General features: G+C 52.1%; 3 protein-coding genes across 16 annotated transcripts; 1 reads left to right on the top strand and 2 right to left on the bottom strand.

Moving 5' to 3' along the window:
• Nucleotides 1-38: 38 nt before the first annotated feature.
• On the bottom strand, nt 39-6,278 carry KLHL10 (kelch like family member 10). 6 transcript variants are annotated; one of them, XM_082440964.1, is made up of 6 exons: nt 5,811-6,278; nt 5,335-5,534; nt 2,689-3,178; nt 1,200-1,817; nt 745-894; nt 39-527 (listed from the first exon to the last, which is right to left on the bottom strand). In XM_082440964.1, the coding sequence occupies exons 2-6, from the start codon at nt 5,526-5,528 to the stop codon at nt 153-155; spliced, it is 1,827 nt and encodes a 608-aa protein (XP_082297090.1). In that variant the 5' UTR covers nt 5,529-5,534; nt 5,811-6,278; the 3' UTR covers nt 39-152. The 6 variants fall into 6 exon arrangements, with proteins under 6 accessions (XP_082297090.1, XP_082297091.1, XP_082297092.1 ...); XM_082440965.1 differs by lacking the exon at nt 5,335-5,534 and having other exon boundaries at nt 5,795-6,278; XM_082440966.1 differs by lacking the exon at nt 5,335-5,534.
• A 120-nt stretch (nt 6,279-6,398) lies between these two features.
• NT5C3B (5'-nucleotidase, cytosolic IIIB) lies at nt 6,399-22,227 on the top strand. 9 transcript variants are annotated; one of them, XM_082440748.1, is made up of 10 exons: nt 6,402-6,454; nt 6,678-6,776; nt 7,353-7,422; nt 7,509-7,555; nt 9,806-9,891; nt 10,458-10,547; nt 11,522-11,684; nt 12,533-12,733; nt 21,885-21,994; nt 22,100-22,227. In XM_082440748.1, exons 1-9 carry the CDS (start codon nt 6,443-6,445, stop codon nt 21,972-21,974), a joined length of 858 nt encoding a protein of 285 aa, XP_082296874.1. In that variant the 5' UTR covers nt 6,402-6,442; the 3' UTR covers nt 21,975-21,994; nt 22,100-22,227. The 9 variants fall into 9 exon arrangements, with proteins under 9 accessions (XP_082296879.1, XP_082296877.1, XP_082296874.1 ...); XM_082440747.1 differs by lacking the exons at nt 21,885-21,994; nt 22,100-22,227 and adding an exon at nt 13,526-14,100 and having other exon boundaries at nt 6,403-6,454; XM_082440750.1 differs by lacking the exons at nt 21,885-21,994; nt 22,100-22,227 and adding an exon at nt 13,463-13,585 and having other exon boundaries at nt 6,404-6,454.
• On the bottom strand, nt 15,632-23,533 carry FKBP10 (FKBP prolyl isomerase 10). Its single transcript, XM_082440744.1, has 10 exons — nt 23,193-23,533; nt 20,424-20,569; nt 19,910-20,099; nt 19,650-19,795; nt 19,019-19,208; nt 18,765-18,910; nt 17,973-18,165; nt 17,458-17,600; nt 17,064-17,227; nt 15,632-16,693 (listed from the first exon to the last, which is right to left on the bottom strand). Exons 1-10 carry the CDS (start codon nt 23,438-23,440, stop codon nt 16,508-16,510), a joined length of 1,752 nt encoding a protein of 583 aa, XP_082296870.1. The 5' UTR covers nt 23,441-23,533; the 3' UTR covers nt 15,632-16,507.
• Between the last annotated feature and the right edge of the window lie 187 nt (nt 23,534-23,720).

Genomic DNA, 23,720 nt, shown 5'->3' with positions numbered 1-23,720 from the left:
ATTGCTTTCTTCCTCCCCCCTTATTCCCTTCAGTCATGCAACCCTTGGCTCAAGTTGAACACTTTCCAATACTCTTACAAGTTTAAACACTGCATTTATTTAAAAGAAAGAATTCTTATTGCTGAGACTTTTTATTAACTAAATGAAGAGGCTCATACAGGTAGGGTACTTGTCGAGGCGGAATACTTTACTTCATCACGCAGTGCTAATCCTGTGAAGTTGTCTCGTCTAGCTGCGTATTCCCCAACATTGGCCAGCCCTGGTACCACACAGCAGCTCAGAGCACTGCGGTATATACTCATGTCATGAGCATCATACCACTCTTCAGTCTTTTCATCATAGCACTCAACATTAAAGGTGGTGGTAAAGCCATTAAAGCCACCCACCACAAACAAGAGGTCGTCTACCACCTCGATACCAAAATTGCTACGAGGATTAAACATAGTGGGGATCGTGCGCCAAGTATTAGCCGCTGGGCTGTAGGCTTCTGCACTCCTAAGTCGATTAGCTCCGTCAAAGCCGCCTACCTGTGGACAACAGAGGAAACACAGCTGGCTGTTAACCATCGCTTCTGTTTGCTGAGGATGCCCTCTTTGGGGAGGGGGGGGGACCAGTGATTTCATACCTCCCTCTTCCACTGTCTTCCATGGAAAAAAGCTTTCAAATTCTTCCCAGTGGTAGTGTAAACCTATTTGCTAATAGAAAATCTAGGGCTATAATTTTTGTTGTACAAAAGAAACTCACCGCATATATGTGTTCTCCATAAGCAATTACGCCTATTCCACTCCTCCTGCTTCTCATGGGTGCTATGACTGTCCACTGGTTACTGTCAGCGTCGTACACTTCTGCTGTAAACAGGCATTCATTTCCGTTAAACCCACCACATATGTAGACCTGTGTGAAGAGAGTTCCAAGATTATTAAAATTGGGGAGTAGAAAGAAAGGGTGTGTATATGGTGGTGGCTGGGGGCAGGGGACACTTCTGATGCCAGTCTTCAGTCTGAGTTTCTTTTTTCCACATGTGCATGCATTGCTTTTTAATAAGTCAAATCAGAAAAGATAGTTACAAAGGGCCACTTAGTCATCTGATGAAGGAGTTAGTATTGCAAAGTGAATACTGCCACTTCTGTTTTCCATCTGTTATTTCCAGGCTTGTCTGCTTTCACATCTCCTAACCCCACCTTCCCCCGGCGTCTAACCTTTCCATGGAGTGTTGTGGCACTCGCATCACTCCTCTGTTCATGCATGGGGGCAATGAGAGTCCATTGGTTGGTCTCTGGCTCATAACGTTCAGCAGTGTTGAGACGCACGTAGCCATCGAATCCTCCCATGGCGTAAATAAAATTACTGAGGACTGTCACGCTGACATAGCAACGCCTGGAGTGCATCGGGGCCACCTGGTGCCACGTTTTCTTGACTGGGTTAAAACGCTTAACACTATTGAAATAGTCTACACTATCGAACCCCCCAATGATATAAACATAGCCTTTCAAATAAGCTGCCCCGTGGTAGGCACGAGGACTCTCTTCCTCACAAGTGACATTCAGCCATCTGTCTGCCCGAGCATCATATGCCTCAATGGCATTGGTGGGGCTCCCACCACTCCAGCCACCAACTGCAAATAGGATGGCATAGGGCAGGCGGGGCCTGGTGAGTGGGTTGGTGAAGTCAGAATTAGAAGGTCCGTTCATGTTTAGGTCATACATGGCCCTCAGTGCATTAATGATGACTGGCTTGCATTCCTCACTGTCTTTGACGTAGTCATTCATCTTAACATTGTTCATGAAGTATTCAGCATGCATTAGAGCCAGGCGAACCTAAGAAGGAAATACAGAAAGCCATTCAGATGAGGTATGGTGTCTGGAAAACCCATGTCCTTAAGCCCGCAGTTTTACAGTCTCCTCTGAATGCAGTAGGGTCATGTTTTGTTTTGTTTTTGTAATTTACAGCTCACAGTTTAAATATTTGTTTTTTGGAGGTGGTATACATTTGGATGCTGAGAATGAGCGAGATAGAAGCCACCTCAAATGGTCACAGAGCTAGTCCATTCCTTGGCCCCTGGACAGGACTGTTAGACCAGAAAGAGCTGCGGTCATTGTTCAGTAATTGGATATCTATGCCTCTATATGTAAAATAACATGAATTAGCACCAAATGGCTACAACTGAGTGCAATACTCATGATCTGGTTTCTTGTCCAACTCCTATTTTGGTTGGGGAAACTCACAGAAGGAAAGGGGTGAGAGGAAGACCCTTTAGAATTCTTTTGAAGGCCTGCCCTCTCCTTCCCCCACTATCAGGGAGAATCTTGGTCAAAGAGAATATAACTGGAGCAGAAGGAACTAGCAATGCCAAGGGCAGAGAAAATTGCAAAATTCCAGAGAATAGCAGGGGATGCCTTCTATAGATGTACATATATAAGTATATGTAAGTATGACCACAGCCTTGGAATCTGTCAAACATCTGAGTATGGCTCTTGGGACAATCCCTCTGGGATAAATGAATCAAAAGTGAGCAATTAAGGGAATTCTCTGGCAGTCCAGTGGTTAGGACTCCGAGCTTCCACTGCAGGGGCATGGGTTCGATCCCTGGTTGTGGAACTAAGATCCCACAAGCCATGTGGCGTGGGCAAAAAAAAAAAAAAAAAAAAAAAAGCAATTAAGCATCCCACAAAAGAATAACTAAACGACCTTGGGAAGCAAAACTGAAATATGCTGCTTCCTATTTTGGGGGTCATGAGAAATCCATTTTAAAATGGCCTCAAATACAGCATCTTCTTGCTTGACGTTGAGCTCATCTTTCTCAATGATATCCTTAAGTTCCGTGACTGAGAGCTCTAAAAACTCTGCTGAGACTTTCACCATCTCCTCAAAGTTGTGCAGTATGAACACGTAGGCCTTCCGCCTCAGTTCGGGGCAGTAGTAGTAGTCTGTGAACTTGCAGATGCCGATACAATTAACCAAACACAGCTCCGACTTGAGGAACTCACAGCAACCTCTGACAATACCCATGATGTTAAATTGGTCTGCAGCAGCCAGCAGCTTCTCCACGTTCTCTGGTGTGATGGGGATGGTCCGGGTGTACGCATATTCGATAATTAGCTTCATCATGTCGGGGGAAATGCCAGGGATGTTGTATACCTTCTTTTCAGTGTTGTTCCAGCCACTTGTAAACAAAGCTCTGGAAGAAAGAAAGAAACTAGCAGTCACTGAAATATTTCTCTCTAGTTTGCCATGTTCCCTCCCCCCCGCCACCTTCTCTTGTTGTGGAAAATTTGGACATTTTCCAAATAGTGTGCACAATAAGTCAATTGGAAATAAACTGGCGTGAGGAAGCGGGGGGGAGGAGGGTAGGTTTTATACAGTGGTCAAGAGAACCTTTCCAAGAACTTTGACTTTGGTCACTTTTATTCCTATCTTCATGATAAGTAGGCTTTTTCCCATTTTGTGGATGGAGAAACTGGGATCTACAGCTGGGAGTAAGACCCAGGTCTTTTTCTGTCTCAGCCCATTGCCCACCAAATTCTACCTTAATTAAGGAAATTAAACTTGAGCAAATACACTTTTAAAACAAGTATTACTCAATCAACACATATCCAGAATCCGATCGCTTCTCACCTCTCTCATTGCTACCTTCTTGGTGTGAGCTACCACCAGCTCTTGCCTAGGTTATTGGGAGTAAACCTCCCAACTGATCTCTCTGCTTCTGCTTTTGACACCTCCAGAGTTTATAGTCTTATCCCAGCCACCAGCATGATTCTTATGAGTTTATGCTCCTCTTCCACTCAGAACCTTCCACTGACTTCCCTCGTTACTCAGAGTAAAATACAAAGTCCTTACCAGGGACTACAAAAGACCTCTGGGATCCGGACCATGAATACCTCTCTAACCACATTTCCTCTCGCCTTCCTCCTCACCTTGCTCCAGCCCTGCTGGCCTTGCTTTCCTTGAATACACCAGAGATGCTTTCATCTTTGCACTTTGCTTTGTACTCTGCCTGGAAGGCTCTCCCAAGATCTCCGTTATTTCCCAAGACCGCAGCCCCTTGAAGTCTTTGCTCAAATGTCACTTTGTCAGCAAAGTGATAATCCTATTTAAAATTGCCACTGACTACTCTCTAGCTTCCTTTTTTTCCCTAGCACTTATGATCTAATATGTATTTTATTTATTAAATGCCTGTTCTCCCTACTGGAAGGTAAACTTTACGAGAACAGGAATGTTTATACATTGTTTTATTTCCAGTACCTGTCACAAAATAGGCACTCAATAAATAACTATTGAATGAGTAAAATGACTACTATTCCACAACAACTTATTGGGTCCCTACTATGTAGCTAGGTACTTCTCTAGGTGTTGCAGAGGACAGAAGTCCCTGCCCTAATATATTTTTCCTTCCTTTTTCTAGGAAGTTTAAGGGAATGTGGGCTCAGAGATCAAATTCTCTAGAGAAGAGTTCTGAAAACCTACAGCCTCTCGGCCAAATTCAGCCCAACTCTTGTTTTTGTACTGCACATGAGCTAAGAATATTTTTTACATTTTTAAATGGGGAAAAAATATTTTGTGACACCTGGAAATTAAATTCAAATTTCGGTATTCATAAATAATTTTATTGGAACACAGCCATGCCCTTTCATTTAGTATTGTCTATGGCTGCTTTCCTACTAAAGGCAGAGTGGAGTAGTTGTGACAGAGACTGTACGGCCTGCAAAGCTTAAAATAGTCACTATTTGGTCTTTTTGTATACCCTGCTCTAGGTCTAGATGAATGAGAATTTTTAGCAACGGGTGGCAGGCACTTATCATATCTTCATTGGAACTGAGTACTCAAATATTTTCAGCTCATGAACCAACTAGGTCTTTTACTTCCTGGGTTACAATAGTTTTGGCTCAAACTCCCTTTTTCTTCTGAAAAATATTTCCTTGGTTCTTTCCCCTCATCCCCCTTCCCACCCTCTCAGTCCTTGTTAATTTAGCACCCTGTTTGAGATAGTCTCAGATAGGGGCTTAAGGGGTGGCTGAAGTGGCATTGTCATCTAGGGTTAAGCAGGAGATCCACTACAGGTGTCCAACCTTCCCAAAGGTTGGTTTGGGTGAAAATCAAAGAAAAAAAGCATCTGGCCCACCAATAGTTGGTTGAAATCTAGTTGAAAACGAGACAGAAGAGGCTCTGGCCCTAACTGTGCCTCTTCAGAAGACAAAGGAGCCAGTCTACAGGAGCCCAGGGCTTTGACAGTGTCCCTAAACTTAAGATAATGGGGCGGGAAATATGAAATGAACCAAAATGTCTCAGAATGAGCCCCGTTCCCCCTTTTGGCTTAGTCCAGCAACCCTGTTATACCTAAAATAGGAACTGCAGCTACAGAGGATGTTCTTGTGGGCATTGAACTCAAAGCCATTGACCTTGATGACCACGTCGCAGAGCTTGCCCTCTAGTCTAAGCTCGTTGAAGATCTCACAGGTCATCGCACTCATCTTCCTCTCCATGTGAGGCTGGTGGAAACATGTGGAGGCCACCGCGCTCTCCATCTCCATGGCACCCTGGGACAAGCGGAGAGAGGCTGCTCTCCTAGGGTGTCGGGGAGGATTGTGGGGGCCCTTCAGCCAGCTGTCACTCCTTCTCCCTACTACATCTCTCATATAAGGGCCTAGCAGGCAGCCCAAGTTCCAGAATCCTGGGCTCTTAGTGAGATCACTCTCGGGATTGTGCTCTCAGGTTCTGGAACTCTCTCCTGTCCCTGTCCTCCTTCCTTCCCCCCCCTCCTCCCCCAAGGCATCACTCAGGATGAAGACCACCTCACATCTTCCGCAACCAACCAGGAGCAGGACGTGACCGCCAACACCACGTAAGACTTTTGATTCACTCTAGCTCCTGCTGCCCACTTCCGGTGCTCAGTCTGGCATCTCTGCGGCATCCATCTACCTTCTTCCGCAGCTTGGCACTTGGCTCCCGAGACACTGAGTTCGAGGAAACCAAGTCAGAGGAGGCAGAAGAGAGAAGTAAAGCTGATGGGTTTTCATTCTGGCCCAGATGTCCAGGGCCCTCCTGCCCTCTGGACTGAGTCACTCATCTTCTGTGATGAGGAGCGAGCCCCGTGAAGGAAGCACCTTCTGCATGTTCAACAGAACTCACTTATGGCTCCTTCACACCCCCTCCCATCTGCGGCCTTTTGGTCATGCAAACCTTAAGCCTGGAAACGTCCATTCCGGTTAGGGTTTTTGTTCTAAAAAGAGTGGCACCCACCCACGTAACCCCAGCCTCTTGGGACACTCCCCGTCCCCCCCAGCCCCGGACCCGTTCCCCGTCCCCCCAACTCTCACCCGCGCCCCGCCCCCCCCCGCCCCCCCCGCCCCCCCCGCCCCCCCCCGCCCCCGGCGGAAGCGACGCCTGCGCAGTGGGGCGGCGGGGCGGTCGTTGTGCCCACGCCGCCAACCGGCAGGCGAGCGCCATGGCGGAGGAGGTGAGGCGGGAGGAGGAGACCGGCGTGAGGCGGGCCCCGAACCCCCGGGCGCTCCGAGACCCCCACCGGGCCGCCTGGGCCTCGCCGTGCCACTGCGGCCCGTAGGCGCCCAGGCCCGGCCGGCGCCCCCGCTCGTCCCCCGCGCCCCCGGCCCGGCCTCGCCGGCCTCCCCTTGGGCCCAGCGCGGTGCCGGGGTCAGCGGTTCTCTCGGGTCTCGGGACAGGTGAGCACCGTGATGAAGGCCACGGTTCTGATGCGGCAGCCCGGGCGGGTGCAGGAGATCGTGGGCGCCCTCCGCAAGGGCGGGGGAGACCGCTTACAGGTACCGCGGGGGGCTGGGGATGCGGCCTGCCCAGTGCGCCTTCCCGCTTTGCTGCGGACACCTGAAAGCATGCCTTCATCCCCTAGAAATGGCCAGGTGCCCGAGGGCAAGACTGTTTTGCCTTGGGGGAGAGTCCACCTGCCCAGAAACCTAGATTTCAAATTTCTCAGTAAGGTCGTGCTGTAGACAGAAAGCACCCCACACCAGGCCTCCGGGTCTTGTTGCCCTCACTGGCCGAGGTTGGTGGGCTCCCCAAGAAGGCACAGGTGTGTAGATGGGCCAAAAGGTGGGGGCATCTTAGGGAGGACCAGGGCATTGAGATGGGTGCTATTGAAAGAGTGGAAGGGGTCCTGATTCTGCAGTCCCCACCCCCATCCTCAGAGAGGCTGGGTCTTCTCTGGGTTAGCACAGGTACTAACTAGGATTAGTTCTTCCTTCAGCGCTTCCTGACTCCCCCAAGGCTTTGCCCGTAGACTGGCACTGAGCTGTTTGGACTTCCATAATCATCCTCCCTGGCTGGCACAGGGCCACCCTGGAAGGAGCCTGTCTAGGCTTCATCTCTCTTTTGCATTTTAGGTCATTTCTGATTTTGACATGACCTTGAGCAGGTTTGCATATAATGGAAAGCGATGCCCTTCTTCTTACAGTAAGTCACATACTAGCTTGCTTCATTGGGCTTGACAGGATGATGGCTTCTAAGGGGCAAGTAAAAGGAGTTCTGTGTTTTTGCAGATATTCTGGATAACAGCAAGATCATCAGTGAGGAGTGCCGGGAAGAGGTGGGTTACTCCCTTCTTTGCTCAGAAATGGCTATCATATACGACTTCCAGTGGTTCTTGGTTAGGACCAAAGATTCCAGGGTTGAGATCTTAGAAGATTAATTTTTTAAAAAATTGTTGTTATGCTCAGGTGGACCTAGTCTTAATACACTGAGACAGCTTTTCCTTATTGGCCAAGACATGTGATGATGGATGGTTGGAATATGCTTACTGCTATCTGTAGAACTTAATAGGAGACTTCGATGTTTGTTGTTTAACCCTCCTACAACTCCGAGAGGTGGATAGAATCATTACTGTCTCCATTTAGCAGATGGGAAAACAGAGGCTTGGAGAGGTTTGAGCAACTTACCCAAGGTCATACAGCAAGATGCAGAGCTTGGTTTTCCCATAGATCTGATTCTGTTCCCGAACTCTTTTCACTATATTATGCTCTTTCCTTGATAGTATCAATTTTCTTGGTAAGGCAGCAGGTACCAAGAAAAACTTCTGAATTAATGTCTATGTATGAAACTCCCGTTTCCATAAGATGCATACAGATATTGTAAAGCGATCCCTGTAGCCTTGGAGTTCATTTTACTTTGCTCCGCGTTCTTCCCATCAGTGTCCTCTCTGCCAGAGCAGAGCTGTGCTAGCCCCTCGTTTCTCTGCAGGTGGCTGAGCTCTTTCTGCTAAATAGCTATATCATTTAGTTCCACTTGATTATGAAGTTCACCAAATTGGTTACTATGTGGTCTGTTGGTCTGCCATATTGGTCAGATCTTCTAATACTCTGTCATGATTACTGGTTATTAAGATGGACAGTGAATTATAGATAGCTCTTCTGTTTCTACACTTGTCTCTCTGGTGATGCCACTTGCAGCTTAAGGTAGATTCTGGCTCCACCACTGATTACCTTTGGCAGGTCACTTTTTTTGGTTCCTCACATCCCTGATCATAGCAGCTTCCAGAGAGCTATGTCCACAAATAAGACAATAGGTTTGGATGCCCTCTTTAGGGTAAAGAAGCTAGAGAACATTAAGATTTGTGGCTTTGATGGGTTCCTGAAGAAATTAATAAAGCAAAATTTATGTAAGAAATCTTTTTTCTTATTAAAAATTTATATCCTGGGAGCTTCCCTGGTGGCGCAGTGGTTGAGAATCTGCCTGCCAATGCAGGGGACACGGGTTCGAGCCCTGGTCTGGGAGGATCCCACGTGCCACGGAGCAACTAGGCCCGTGAGCCACAACTACTGAGCCTGCGCGTCTGGAGCCTGTGCTCCGCAACGAGAGACCGCAATAGTGAGAGGCCTGCGCACCACGCTGAAGAGTGGCCCCCACTTGCTGCAACTAGAGAAAGCCCTCGCACAGAAACGAAGACCCAACACAGCCAAAAATAAAATTAAAAAAAAAAAATTATATTCTGTTGAATTCTGTTATACTTTCAGAAAAATGTTCTCACACTCAAGAAAACATTGAGAATCTTAACACATTTTAGGAGCTTTCTGTCTTTGTCAGTCTTTGTATTTAACCCTCTTTTGGACTGATGGTCAGGGACTCCATTTGATCTCATAATATTCCGAGACCATGCACGTATTAAAATTAAAATTTTTTACTTAGTCAATTCTCATTTTTATTGGGCCCTGTTACTGACTGAGCCCGTGTGACACATGATCCCTGAGGCAGCCTCCCTAGATTGTGGAAGGTCCTGGCATGTGGAAGGTGACCTTAGCCAGAGGAGGTGCACAGAGATGCTCCCCGTGAGGTTGTCCACCTGACGTTGGCAGAGCGATGGAGTTATCCCCTAACGTGCTGTGTCCCAGGCTCCAGTCTTCTAGTTCACTTGAATGATTTTTGCCAGATCTGTTTAAATTACCCTGCTTTTAAAGATCTGAATGCAATTAACTTGCAAACGAAAGAAGCAATCTTTATGAAAGCATGAGTGTGCTATTCTAGTTTTCTTTCTTTTTCTGACATACATTAAAATGAATCCCAAACCACTAAAATGAAAAGTGTTTTTATCCATGTACCCCCCACCAAAGTTATCTTGCCTACCACCTGAGAAAATGCACCACATTTTGGGAAATACAGCGTTAAATCCGTTCTTACTGATTAAGCGAGAGTGCAGAGGGATGGCCAGCTCTGCAGCTCCAGTCACTCCCTGACATGAAGTTGCATCTTCTAGGTGACTTTTTTCTCATGCTGGACTGTAGGACTCTGCTGGGGAAAACTTGATGTGGACTAAACGGCTTTTCTCTTCATTTGGATGTCACAGCTCAAAGCGCTCCTCCACCACTATTACCCAATTGAGATTGACCCACACCGGACCATCAAAGAGAAGTTACCTGACATGGTGGAATGGTAAGTGATGGTGGTGGTGAAACACCCCTGGCCCTCACGATGCTTGGTCTGGACAGGGGCGTATTTTTCCTGAGCTTTGGTCAGATGCAGGCTCCTTTACCTTACTGAATGCTTAACTGAAGACCACAAGCCCAGCTGCTAGAACAAATTGTCCAGATACAGCCAGGCTACGTGTGGCTACTGCTAGAGTAGAGGGCTCACCAAGTATCCTTGGAATGAGTTAGAATCCCCTTAGTTTGGGGCAATAAGTGCTTTGGGGCAATAACCCTCCTAAGGAAACCAGTATCACTGGGCAAAGCCCCAGTTCTCCAGAGAGTGGGGTCACAGAGGAAGGGATTCAGAAGAGCTTTGACATCAGCAGCAACTTGCCCAGCTCTTGTGTTGCTGCTGTGTTGCTGTCTCACCCTCTTCCTTTAGGGACAAGCAGGGTCCTTCAGGAAATGGCCCTGGGGAAAAGGATGAGGCCTCCGCTGTCAGTACTTCCAGAGGGGACTCGGCCCTGAGATGGGAAAGGTCACTTTACTTAGTGGTTTGAATTTGGGGTTTCGTGGGGTGTGTGTTTCCAGGTGGACCAAAGCGCATGAGCTCCTGTGCCAGCAGAAGATTCAGAAGTTTCAGATAGCCCAGGTGGTGAGAGAGTCCAACGCAATGCTTAGGTGAGCTGCCTGCTCTGGAAAATGTTTCTGCCAGACTGTTTGGAATGGGTTTGCTCACAAAAGAGAGGCTGGGAAGGATCGAAGAGGAGTCAGTTGCTGGGAGAGTCAGAAGCGATCTAGCACCATGAGTAGCTGACGTGGAGAAGGTTCCTCTCTGGACACAGCCAGAGAATTTTCTATCCTTGGGTGTGTCCTAGGATGCAGTCTGCCTGCTGGTAGTGGATGTGGTATGAATATGACCAGGGCTCCATCTCCTAGGACAAACAGCGTCTAGCTCATTTTTCCCAATGGTAAAAAGACTTTTGGGGTCCCCATGGTGACTGGTGTTCTTTATCCAGACATGGGAGTTGGCTGACCTAGGACCCTTGATCATCCGTGGCCTTCACAGTGCAGCTGTCTGCTGGAGCGTTCTTTACTGGAGGAGGGATGAGGGCACGTAGAGGAAGGAGTCAACACGGGTGCCTTCCCTCAAGGATTGTGTGTCCTGATTGGGGAGAGAGGCTAGCTCGTGGCAAGCCAGGAGAGTAGACATGTGCAGACCCAGTAAGTGCCTGGGTGGGTTGGAGGTGTTCCCCAGTGAAGCTGCCTCAGGATAGCTGCCTGGTTGTATTTTGCTCAGGCAAAATAATCCAGAAACAAACAAACAAACAAAAAATGTGGTTATATGGTGTATATGAAGTTCAGGGACAGGGAGAGCAAATCAATGGTGATGTGAAGTCAAAATGGGGGCGATGGCATCGACTGGGAAGGGACATGAGGGAATCTTGACCTGGTTAGTAACTACATGTGTGTGAACGTATGTAAATATTAACTGAGCTGAACACTTAAGATTAGTGCACTTTAATAATTTACTCTATGTATTTTATACCTCAATTTAAAATGTGTTTTAAAAAATGTTAAAGATGTAACCCAAATAGAAAGTAAAGAACAGTCGCAGAGGCAATGCCGTTTCAGAACCGTTCATGTCACTTCAGGGATGGATACAAGACGTTCTTCAACACCCTCTCCCAGAACAGCGTTCCCCTTTTCATCTTCTCCGCGGGCGTTGGGGATATCCTGGAAGAAATCATGCGGCAGAGGAAAGTGTTCCACCCAAACATCCACATCGTCTCTAACTACATGGAGTTTGATGAAGATGTGAGCTGGGGCCGGAAGAGGGGTGGGGACCGCCAGCCAGGGTGCTTCACCCTAAATGTTAACCTTGATGGGAGAGGTGGGAGGGAAGACATGCAGGCTTCTTTGCTCTCAGCAGTTATTTATTTATTAGTGCCAGCTAAAGACAGTCGCTTTTGAAGGACCCACTCTTGGGTGTTTGGCTGACAGTCGACTCTGCCAGGGAGGACCGAGCTTAGGGCTCAGCCAGGCCCCGTGTCACTGTCATGGCTCGTGTGCCATCCTAGGTACTCAAGGGCTTGGACTTGGACTTGTTTTTCTTGAGCCAGAGGTGGGCTGCTCTGACTCACCCGTGTTCTGACTTCTTCCCCTTAAAACCAAGGCTGGAATTTTCATCCCTGTGACCTGTGGTTAGGGTGTGGCCCACAGCTGAGGTTAGCGCACGTGTAGCCAGGCAGTGCTCGTATCACGGGCTTCATGCTTTCACCAGAGTAGGTGATCAGCAATATTTGATGATCCCTGTTAGTTTAAAGCAGGGGTTGTAAACTTTTTCTGTAAAAGACCAGGTAGTAAGTATCTCGGGCTTTGTGGGCAATATGATCTCTGTCACAACTACTCTGTCACACAAAAAAGCACCCATAGACAAGATGTAAACAAATGGGCCTGGCTGTGTTCCAGCAAAGCAATTTACAAAAATAGGCCAAATCTAGTCCACGGGCCCTAGCTTGCTGACCCCTAGTTGGATCACAGTGAAGTTTTGGCATTATCTGTGGCTTTCAGGATTCCCTTTCCTCTGTGGCAGAGACAGTGGAACACTGGTTCTGAATGGGTCCCTGTAGCCCTTCTGTCTATCTCTTGTCTTGATTATTTAGGGCTTCCTGAAGGGATTCAAGGGCCAGCTCATACACACCTACAACAAGAACAGCTCCGTGTGCGAGAACTCTGGTTACTTCGAGCAGCTTCAGGGCAAAACCAACATCCTCCTGCTGGGAGACTCCATGGGGGACCTCACTATGGCCGATGGGGTTCCTGGCGTGGAGAACATTCTCAAGATTGGCTTCCTAAATGACAAGGTAGGTAGGAGAGCCGGGTTCTTCATGGCTGGCTTCTCCTTCATTCCTGTTAATGGTGCTTATTGAACACCTGTGGGCTAGACACTGTGTGAAGTATGAGAGGCACAGAGGTCAGACACAAACCATAGTCTCATAGGAAACAAAAGAAATACCCAGTGGTTACAGCTGTGCACGAAGCACACGGCGTGACCCAGAGGTCAGAGCACGTCATCAGAGCCCACACTTACCGAGTGCTCACCGTGTGCCGCGCACATTAACCCAGTTAATCTGTTCAGTCATACTCTGAGGTAGTGACTATTATACCCAGTTTACAAATGAGGAAGCTGAGGCAAGGGGCTTAAGTAACTTGCCCAAGGTGACATAGTTTAGAAAGTGGCTGGGCTGATTACCAGTCCTCCTAAATCATACCAGTAGGGCATGATTGAGATGGGAGATGTTGGTATTCAGGATGTGGGTTTATAATTTAGAGCAGGAAAGCATAGGAACAGACCAGAGGTTGACAGGGGTGAAAACATAAGGTCACAGAGGGGCACAGTATGGCATCAGGCTAGAAGGCCTCCAGTTCTCACCCTCGGTCAGCAGGTGCTGAAGCCTTGTGAAGATTCAATCCAGATAGATTAGAGGTAACATCTGATACTTTTTGTTTCTAATCGTTGTGACGGTCCTTTTGGCACTGACCCAAGGGTTAATTGTGGCAGCCTGCATCCGTGGCCACCTGTGTCTCCAAAGGGCAGGTCCCGGTAACCTTGAACTCCTCCTGGGGAGTCGCAGCTTGAATGCCCTCTTCCCCAGCCCCAGGTGCGCAACAGTGGGCAATGCGGAGGGCAGGGCGCTGGGGGACTCTCGGTCTCTGCTCCCCGGGCAGGTGGAGGAGCGGCGGGAGCGCTACATGGACTCGTATGACATCGTGCTGGAGAAGGATGAGACGCTGGACGTGGTCAACGGGCTGCTGCAGCACATCCTGCTGCAGAGGGACTGGACAGAGATGCAGGGCTCCTGAGGGCGGGCCAGGGTCAGGCCCCGCGGGCTGTGACGAGGAGGGGCTTCACCCGAAGGCTACTCTGCTCTGAGCACTGCTCCTCCCGTGCTGCAGAGAACAGTCCGGGCGGCTGCGAGCTGCTGGCCCACGCCCCTCCCTCCCCCTTTCCCTGGCTTCGTGGTTTGTGTTCTCCGGAGCCTTGAGGGACCCCTGCCAGCCCGGAGGGCAGCAAAAGCCATCCTAGATGAACTGTGGACCTACACAGTGTTAGCACTTTAGGAATCATTTGGTCCAGGGAATCTTTTTTCCAGTATTTTTTAACATGGGAAGCTGCTCTTCAAACAAATCTAATATGTGAAACAGATCAAAATAAAAAAAGGAAAACACAGAGCTGTTCCGATTGGGGTGGGGGCGGGGCAGAGCCTGTACCTCCTGGTTCTGGAGGCGCAGGAACCTCCGAGAAGCTGCTAGAGCTCCACGGAACACAGTTTGAAAACCCCTGAATTAGCCCAGGAGACTCTGAGCACAGCGAGCACAGCCTAGTGTGTCTGTGGGCATCACGGTGGGCAGGCAGGGTTGGAAGGGGGTGTTTCTGACCTGGAATGGTTTGACTTGATTCTCATGCAGCCGTTAAACTTGAAATTCAGCTGGGATCAGCTGAGTCTGGCCGGCCCTGTATGCAGAGCCCCCTCTTTATGGGTCCCTAAAGTGATCCACATGAGTGTGGATTTTCACTGGTGCCCTTGGCTCCTGTCCCTCCTCCTCCTCCACGGCCACTGAAATGGATGACTTAAGGGCGGTTGAGTCGGGACCTGAAGGGAGCAGGTGCTCAGGTAGTCAGGTCCATTCCCTCGTCCGCCTGCCTGGTGGCTGGTAAGTTGTGTTTGTCTGCAGCTCAGCAGAGAAAGTGGCGGGAGTGTTGACTGAGGGCCAGCTGTGTGCACCCAGGTGCTGCAGGTGCCGTTTCATCCTCACAGGGATCCTGCAGGAGGTATGGGTCCACTTAGAAAGGACCAGTCCTTTGCCCAAAGGCCAGAGCTGGGAGCTCGAGCTGGGGTTGCAGTGTTTCCGCCAGAGCCAGCCTTCTCTTCTGCGTCGCGCTGCCTCCACACGGACTTAGTTCAGGCTGTCCTGTTAGGCTTGGGGGAGGGTGGTTATCATCTGAGGCTGTCACCTCTGTCAACCCCGAGGTGCTTTCTGTGCTTTGGGACCAGGGAGTATCAGTCACTGGCGACCGTGGGGAGCAGCTCCGTCTCTCGGGGGATCTTGGGCAAGAGCTCGGTGCTGTGGGGGCAGTTTGGGGTGTGAGTCCAGTCGTTTTCTCTCCCAAGCATCCCCCCCACCCCACCCCCTTGGATGGCTTGGGTCATCTCTGTCGCACTGGCCAGAGTCCAGCCAGGCAGGTGAGGGCAGATGGCCTGATGAGTGGCTGAAGCAACTCCTTCCTCAAGACACCAGAGGTTTGAACTCAATTACCTTTCTTTCTGGCAGGAGGGAGAAGCACCAGGCAGGTGGTAACAGCTGGCGGCCAGGAGCAGGGAGAGGTGGGAACATCGTGGTATTAGAAACGATCTATGTGAAAGGGGAATCTGACCTGTGTGGTTTAATTTAACCCTTGAGCTTGGCATGTTGTGTTTGAGTTCAGGGAACTTGTTTTTCCATTCAGCTGGGACCCTTAGGAGATCAGGATCATGTCTCCAGGCCTCCCCTGCAGGCCCCTCTCTGTGGACACTTACCCGCCAGCCTCCCTCCATGGTGAGGGCCCCAGCTGGGCCTCAGGGAGGCAGGAGGCTGAGACCTAAGGACACAGGGTCTTGAGCTGAAGGGCCATGGAGATGGCCTGCTTTGCTCCCCTTCCTCCCAACACTTGGGTCTAAGCTCCCCGCCCCCAACCAAGAAAGACCACATCCCAAAGACTTTGGTTTCGGACATGTTTTATTTGGCACAAAGGAGAAGGGGGTCTGACACCAGTTTAGCCTTTCGAGTGTGCAGAGCTCTGCCCACCCCCCTCTCACCCCTCAATAATGAGCTCAGCCCCGAACCAAGGATTTCATAGCCCTAAGATCCATCCAAGTAGGTTTCCTCATACCACCCCCCTTCATTTTTCTCTTGTTCTTTGGTCCCTAGAGAAGGCAGCCTTCTTTAAGGATAAAAGGTGACACAAAGCCCAGCCCTGAAGTGCAGCACCCTAGGGGCACTTCAGCCACCACTGGACGGCAGCGAGGGGGCATGGGACAGGTGAAGGGAACCGGACAGGTAAGCTAGGGCTGCCCCCCCGGAACCGTCCCCTTCCCTAGGAACCAGCCAGAGCCGAGGGAGGAAAGCTGGGGGTTCATGTTCCTGGGGAGCTGCCAGGACAGAGGAATGGGGGCTGTGGGCAGCGGGGGTGGGGGGGGCAGGTTGAGGATGGTGAGGAAAAGTACAGGTAAAGGGGAAATAAGGAAATGGTGAGTTTGGCCTTGCTCAGTGGCTGGTGACATGGAGGGGAGGTCTGAGCAAGGGGCCAGCAATGACCCCAGCCAACCCCCAAACTCCACCAATCCCCAGATTGGCTTTGTAGTTCCAGAACTTTTAAGGAAGGGGTTTGGGGTTGGGAGAGAAAAACCGAATAGAGATCTGTGCTGTGGATTTTACTCTCGGGCAGTGGGAAAACCAGAGTTGTCCCCTCTGACCACTTTCTAGAAGCTTCCAGACCTCATCCCAGCAGAGGGGAGGGTGACTGTTGGGAAGGCAGCCCCACTGCCCACTGTCCCCTTAGACGTGGACCTTTGCATTTGGGCCCAGGCCTCTGCCCTTCAGAGCTCCTCATGGACCCGCTCCTGGTCTTCGTCCGACTTCAGCTTGAGTTCCTCAGCGGTGATGTTGCCATCCTGGTTGCGATCCTGATTCTGGAACATGTCTCCTATGGTTTTCTCAGGGTCCTGGCCAGGCAGGAGGCGTCCTTTGCCCTCACTGACTTGAGCCTTGATGAAGGTGGAGAACTACGGCGAGGAGAGCCAAGGGGAGGGGGAGAGAGCGTCCTGCCTGAGCAGCTGTGCTCACCTTGGGACGGGCCCCCAGGCGGAGGCCGTCCAGTGAGGACTGAGGAGGGGAGCTGGTGCTGCGTTCTGAGGGGGGCGGGGGCGGAGGGCGTGCCCAGGGTCAGGCAGCCGTGGGGGAATGGGCTGCATGTGCCAGAGGCAAAGGCGGGGATGAGGGGCTTAAGGCACACTGACCCGCAGAGGGGCAGGAACACGGGTGCAGACAGGATGGTGGACACACGCTGTTCTCGTTAGATGCCACCGTGCAAGGTGGCTCCTGCCGGGTGACAGCGTGGGAGGGATTACTAGCAGGAGCAAACTCCTCACCCACCTCCTCCGGGGGGACCTCGCCATCCTTGTTGAGGTCCATGTCTTCAAACAGGTTGGCAGGAGGGTCTTCGTGCCACACAAACAGGTAGCCTGTGGGCAGCCCATCCTCCCGGGACACCAGCTCCACCTCAAACAGGAGCACAGCACTTCCAGGGACCCCCCGGGCTGGAGGGAGGGGAGGAGGAGAGAAGGGAAGGGTCTGGGCCCGGCTTCACTGCCTGCCCAGTGCGCTCCCAGCCTACAGGCCTCAGCTCCTGCCTTGGGGGCTGGAGAGGGGGGCATGGAATGGGAAGCATCCGGAAGGCTTCACTCACTCCTCCCACCAGCCATCAAGGCTCCAGGTGGCAGGGACAGAGGGGAGGAGGAAAGCCGTCAGGCCAGTCTCTGCTCCTCACCTCCGCTCTCTCCATGTGCCAGGTGCGGGGGGACCACAAGCTGCCGCCGCTCTCCCACACACATGCCCTGCAGGCCCGTGTCCAGGCCTTCGATCACCTTGTGGGCGCCCAGAGTCGCCTCCTGAGGGGCCCCGTAGTCATGGCTGGGGGGAGAGCAGATTCCCGGGTCAGCATTCATCCTGGTCCCCGGCAGGCCCAGCTCCCGAGTCACCCCTGGTGCCGCCCCACAGGGCAGGGTGCAAGGGCCCAGCAGTGCAGAGACAGGATCAATCCCCTTATCTCGCCACTGCCCTGCAGTGTGGCCGGGGGCTCATCTCTCCCTGCTCGTTTCCCTCCACTGAGTGGAACTAGCAGCTCCCCCTTCTGCTTACTTCACCCTCCCTCTGCCTGTGGAGTTAAGAGTTTCAGCTTAGGTGGGAACTTAGGGAGGAAGGAAGAGTCAGGGGTGCTGCTAGGAGGACTCCCCACGCCTGGGCCCACCCACCTGCCCAGCCCTGGCCCTGCCCCGGACCCACGAGGAGAAGAGCTTGGTGCCATCCAGCAGAGAGCAGTTGTAGTGGTAGCGAACAAAGTCCCCAAGCTTGGCCGTCTCGTTGCAGGTCTCCGGGGGCCGGGACAGTGTCTTGATTTCCACGGGATCTGCAGGGTTGTGGAAGTCGATGATGTGGACGTCGAAGATCAGCACAGCAGAGCCAGGGATCTTGTCTCCTGGGGCCAGAATGGGGGGCGTGGATCAGCTGGAGTCTAGGAGGGGCTGCTCTAGGTCTCCATGGAGGCCCCAGACCTTCCCCATCCTGGGGTTTTAAACAAGGATGGGATGGGATGTTTGTCCACATAGTCAACTCTTGTAATATACTCTGTGGTGGTGAGGAGGCAGGGGAGGGGAGGGGCACGCCAGCTGGAAAGCCTTTTATATATGTATCTTGCAACCTCCCAATAACTTACCCTGCTGATCGATGTGATTAGTCCCATTTTACAGGTGAGCACACAAAGGCTTCCAGCAAAGCTGGGACTCAAATCCCGGTCTCTTTGCTTCCCAGGGCTATGCTGTTTCTGTTCTTCCATAACCACCCTCCCTCCCCAAGCTCAGGAGTCGGCTGCCCTTCTCCAGTGTGGAAGGGGAGAAGTGGGGGACTGCCCCCTGGAGAAAAGGATGGAGTCCTTGTGGCAGGAGTTGGGTGGGGGACCAGTTTTTTTGATGAGAGGGGCAGAGCAATGGCTGAAATCCACCCCCTTCGCCCCCGCTCATCAGGGGGAAGGTCAGGAGGAACTGAGGTGTTGGCTTGGGGAACAGGGAGCAAGCCTACCAGTCCCGTTCTCCCCGTAGGCAAGGTGGGGGGGGATGGTGATTCTCCGGCGCTCCCCCATGCACGAGCCCTGCAGCCCCTGGTCCATCCCTGGGACGACGTAGCCCTGCCCCACATAGGTATTGTAGGTGCGGTTTCGGGAGTAGCTGCAATACGAGGCGGGGAGGTGGGCAAGGGAGTCACAGTGGCCCCGCCCTTCCCCCAGCACAGAGCCACCCCCAGTCCCCACCGCCATCCTCAGGACCCCCCCGGACCTGGAGTCAAAGAGGGTGCCGTCCATCAGGGAGCCGTTGTAGTGGTAACGCATGAAGTCCCCAGCCACGGCTCTCCGGACGCAGCCAGGTGGCAGCTCCAGTGTCTCCAGCTGGACCGTGTCCTTTGGGTTGTGGACGTCAATCAGTAGGACATGGAAGACCAGGGAGGCCTGCGGGGGGATCACAGTCCCTGGGGAAGGGATAGGCTTGAACCATACACGTGGAGAGCAAAGCAGGGCTTCTTCTCCACTCAGGAAGGCCTATGTGAGCACCGTGCAAAAAGGTACTAACCCTGCTTTCCAGAGCCTTTGACGCCCATCAGCAGCCCTGCTTCTTCCCCTGTGAGGCCTGAGCTGAGCTTTCCCCAGGGCCACCGCCAGCCCATATGAGCCTTTGTGTGAATCAGAACAAAGCATCTTAGTTCCCCAACCAGGGATTGAACCCGGGCCCCAGCAGTGATAGTGCCGAGTCCTAACCACCCAAGCACCCCTTCTTAGTGAGGTGATCACCAAGGGTTAGATTTCATCACTACTTGCCTCCCTGGCCGGGTGTCCTTGTGCAGTACTCAACCTCAACAACTGTATGTGGCAGCCCACTTCTAGAGAATCCCCAAGTCCCTGCTTGCCCTCACCATAGCCTTTCTCGCCATAGGCCAGGAATGGAGGGATGACGATCTTCCTTCTCTCTCCAGGACACATGCCCAGCAGCCCCTGGTCCATGCCCTTGATCAGCCAGCCAGAGCCCACGTAGGTGTCATAAGTGCCACCTCTACTGTAGCTGCAGAGAATGAGGTAGGGGTGAGGCTGCTGTTGGTGGGAGAGGCAGGAAGGCCCCCGACTCCCCGCTGCATGCCACAGCCCCTGGCGCCCCAGGGCTCCTTCCAGCCCTTACCTGGTGTCGAAGGCAGTGCCATCCAGCAGCGTGCCGTTGTAGTGGTAGCGGACGAAGTCGCTGTCCTGGACCATGCGGGGGCAGTGGGGCGGGCGCAGCAAGGTGCTCACCTGCACGGTGTCCGCCTTGTTCCACACATCGAGCAGGACCACATCAAAGTAGAGGGTGGCATCCGGGGGAATAAGCCCCGCTGTGTTTGGTGCAGCCCCCAGAGTGGGGGGTGGAGTGGAGGTCTGAGCATCTCTGCTTGGCCTCCCCCTCCACCACCCTTAGTTCCCCTTCTCCCAGGTCAAGCTAGGATCCTACCCAGGGCCCTATTATTGCCCTTACTCCCGCCCCAGCGGCAGGAGACGGAAAAGTCTAGTCCCAGACCTGCCTCGCTATTCATTCTGCGCATGCATTGTGACCTTGGAAAGCTGCTCTCCCTCTCTGAGCTTCAGTTTTCTTGTCCTGGGCCCTTGCTTCTGCCTCCTGGTCTCCTCCACCCCCATGCCTGGGCCCCAGCTCTCCTCACCCACTCCGATGCTGCCATAGCCAAGGTGCGGAGGCACAATGAGGCGTCGCCGCTCATTGACGCACATGCCCATGAGGCCTCGGTCCATGCCGGTGATGAGGCGCCCCACGCCCACCACGATGGCCACCAAGGTGTGGCGGTCATAGCTGGGGAGGGAGGGGACAGATGGGATACAGTGGCCTCTGCCCATGGTCACATACATGCACAGGTGCACACAAGCGCACACACACACACAATCCCCCTCCCTACACAAAGGTGTAGATCCAAAGGCTTCTCAACATTTCAGGCCTCCCTTCTAGGTGGGCCATGACTCCCACCTTAATAGGATGGGCGGTTACAAAAGGAAGCCCTCCAGGAGGCCAGGGGCTTTTATCTGCCCCGGGATGGGGGGATGGTGCCAGCAGTCCTGTCTGCTGCTGCTATCTGCTGACAGAAAAGGAGTGGGAAGTGCAGACCTGGGGGTGTGTGGGGGGGTGTGGGGGTGTGGGGAGACCAGTTATCCAGCACTTAAATGATAAGGCCGACGAAATGCTTGGCATTTTGCATTCATTATCTTTTTAAAAATATTTATTGATTTGGCTGCGCCGCATCTTTAGTTGTGGCACTTGGGATCTTCGTTGCGGCACGCGGGATCTTTTAGTTGCGGCATGTGGGCTCTTAGTTGTGGCATGTGGAATCTAGTTCCCTGACCAGGGATCGAACCCGGGCCCCCTGCATTGGGAGCACGGAGCCTTAACCATTGGACCACCAGGGAAGTCCCTGCGTTCATTATCTTATTTAATTCTATCCCCTGTGAGGTGGGCATTATTATTATTATTATTATTATTATTTGCTGCACCGTGCAGCTTGTGAGATCTTAGTTCCCCCACCAGGGATCACAGCCGGGCCACAGCAGTGAAAGCGCTGAGTCCTAACCACTGGACCACCAGGGAATTCCCGAAATGGGCATTATTGATTTCATTTTTCTTACGAGAAAAATTGAGACTTGAGAGACCAAATGACTTGCCCAAGGTCACACAGCTAATGTTTGGTCTGTTCAACTCCAAAGCCCACGTTTGGGCCACGGCACCATCAATTCGCAGAGGAAAGGAAGGGGAAGCAGAACTGGCTGGGGATAGGGATTGGTTTTCAATTTTGAAAAAGCCTACTCTAAAATTGCCATGGCTTTTATTTGTTTTTAGTTACAGTTTTAATTTTAAGTTTTCAGAAGTTAAGGAAAGATGGGAGATTATTATTTTGATGGAAGGTGTCATGGGTTGTAAAAGTTTTCCAAGCTCAGCACTGCTTGGACCCAACCTGGATCCAAGAGTCCCCATCAGGATCCCCGATAGGGAGGTCATTCCCCAACTCCCAACACCTCCTCCACTCCTTGGTGGCCACAGGCTCACAGCTGTACTCCTGGCTACTGCCTATGCCTCATTTTGCCCACTGAGCTGGGTGTATGGCCTGCTTCCTCCACAGTGCCGTTGTGAGAGCCCAAGCATGGCAAGAAGCTTCTACCAGTTAAACACTACCAAAGTTCTCCCCAGAGTCAAGGCTAATGTGTACTGAACCCGCTTGCAGACTGTAAGGTACTGTGTGAAGTTCACTTTCATTCATCATCTTGAGTCTTAACATCAGCCTTAGGAAGTAGGGACGCAGTTTTTCAGACTGTTTTTTAATCTCCTTTTTCTCAGATGAGGAAAGTAAAGCTTAAAGAGGCAAAACTCCTTGTCCATGATCACAGCCTGGGTTTGAATCCAGGGTCTTGGTCTCAGGAGTTCGTGTTCTTACCCAATAAACTGTCTGCCTCCAGAGCCACTAATTTCTATAGGCCGAGTTGTGTGTTTTGGGGAAGGGTCTAAGAGGGACTGACTTCTTGGGTGTGGGGTGGGGGCTTGTGTGTGTGACCTGGACCCAAGGTTTAACTGAGGCTGGCCTGGCGTACAGCCCTGCCCCCACCAAGAAAAATGAACTTGCCAGAGCAGATGGAAAGCCTGGACACAGAAGAGGAGCCCATCTCTCAAACCCCAAGGCTGGCAAGATGGGCGGCAGCACTGACCTGGTTGAGCTAAGATGGAGGGAGATGAGGGTGAGGGATCACGGGGAGAGGGAGGCATGAAAACCCTCGGAGGAGCCCAGGGTGGCATGTGTGACTGTGTGACATGTAGGCAGACAGGATCCCTACACCAAGCTATGCCCTGCACTCCCTGATCCATCCTGCTGTCTTAGAATGCCCACCTGCTTTACCCCACTGGCTGCTAAAAAACCCCCTCCCCCTCCCCCAAAAACTCTACTTACTTTTTCTCTAAACACAAAGGCACTGAAACCTGTGGCTGGAACCAGAAAGGGAGTCAGGGTGGCTGGAAAGGTAGAGGGTGCTGGGCTGAGACCACTGGAGGATTCACATGCAACAGGGACCATGCCCTTCCCCCCAACTCTGTGGACCAGAAAACCCCCTCTATGTCTTTAAATAAAGCGCTGGTAAGTAAATAGAGCAGTTCACTTTGATTCTCAAGCACTCTGAGAGACAGAGGGAGTTTGTGTGAAAGAAACTGGGGTCTTCTGAGAGGCGAAGGTTTGAAATTGAGGGCAGGGATGTCTGGGGAGATGGACGTCTAGGAGTCCCCCCACCCAGGGTGCTGTGTGTGAGGTTAGGGGATCACGGTGTGAGTAGGGAGCATGCAGACACAGCTTAAAAGCAGCAACAAGGGAACCCCAGGACTGAGAGAGCTTGGTCCCGGGCTGCGGGAAGGGAAATGGTGAGTCTGGGGGCACTCAAGCCATTACCTCGAGTCAAACTTCTTGCCGTCCTCGAAAGTACCGTTGTAGTGGTAGCGCACAAAATCCCCCATCTGCACTTCCCGGGGACAGGCCCTGGGGATGTGGTACCTCTCGATGACCACATCTTCCAGGGGGCTCCCGGCCGGGCTGGCGCGGCCCAGCCCCCTCCCCACGGCCTGCAGCAGCAGCAGCAGCAACGATTGCAGCAGGGGGAGCCGGAGGACGGTGTGGCTGGGGCGCCCCGCGCGGAACATGGTGCCTGGAGCTGGGACGGCCGGCTGTGAGGGCGAGCGAGAGAGCCGCAGCCGCCGCCAGACTCCTTCCCCCCACTCCTCCCAGAGCTGGCTCCCCCTCTTCCTGTCCTCCATCCCCACCCCCGCCCTGGCTGGTCCACGTGGAATGGGGGCTGGGGAGGCTGAGCTGGCGGGGCGGGGGGTGTGGGGGGGGGAAGGGGTGTGGAATAAGAGGAGGAGGGCCAGGCTGATAGCGTTAGAGTACGAGGAAAGCACCACAAAGCCCTCCAGATTTACCCCC

The sequence above is a fragment of the Balaenoptera physalus genome, assembly GCF_965194825.1.
Source record: "Balaenoptera physalus genome assembly, chromosome: 20".
NCBI classification, from domain to species: domain Eukaryota; kingdom Metazoa; phylum Chordata; class Mammalia; order Artiodactyla; family Balaenopteridae; genus Balaenoptera; species Balaenoptera physalus.
The sequence above is the reverse complement of the archived record's forward strand: the minus strand, read 5'-3'. Positions and strand labels throughout refer to the sequence as shown.

Coding starts and splice junctions, on each gene's coding strand:
- NT5C3B (XM_082440746.1), top strand. Junction 11,685..12,532: donor ACATGGAGTTTGATGAAGAT/GTGAGCTGGGGC, acceptor TTGATTATTTAG/GGCTTCCTGAAGGGATTCAA. Junction 12,734..13,598: donor TTGGCTTCCTAAATGACAAG/GTAGGTAGGAGA, acceptor CTCCCCGGGCAG/GTGGAGGAGCGGCGGGAGCG.
- KLHL10 (XM_082440963.1), bottom strand. CDS start 5,633: ATGAGAGATGTAGTAGGGAGAAGGAGTGACAGCTGGCTGAAGGGCCCC. Junction 3,179..5,334: donor AGCTGCAGTTCCTATTTTAG/GTATAACAGGGT, acceptor TCTTTCTTCCAG/AGCTTTGTTTACAAGTGGCT. Junction 895..1,199: donor CCACAACACTCCATGGAAAG/GTTAGACGCCGG, acceptor CTCTTCACACAG/GTCTACATATGTGGTGGGTT.
- FKBP10 (XM_082440744.1), bottom strand. CDS start 23,440: ATGTTCCGCGCGGGGCGCCCCAGCCACACCGTCCTCCGGCTCCCCCTG. Junction 20,570..23,192: donor GGCAAGAAGTTTGACTCGAG/GTAATGGCTTGA, acceptor CTCCCTCCCCAG/CTATGACCGCCACACCTTGG. Junction 19,796..19,909: donor GGCACTGCCTTCGACACCAG/GTAAGGGCTGGA, acceptor CATTCTCTGCAG/CTACAGTAGAGGTGGCACTT.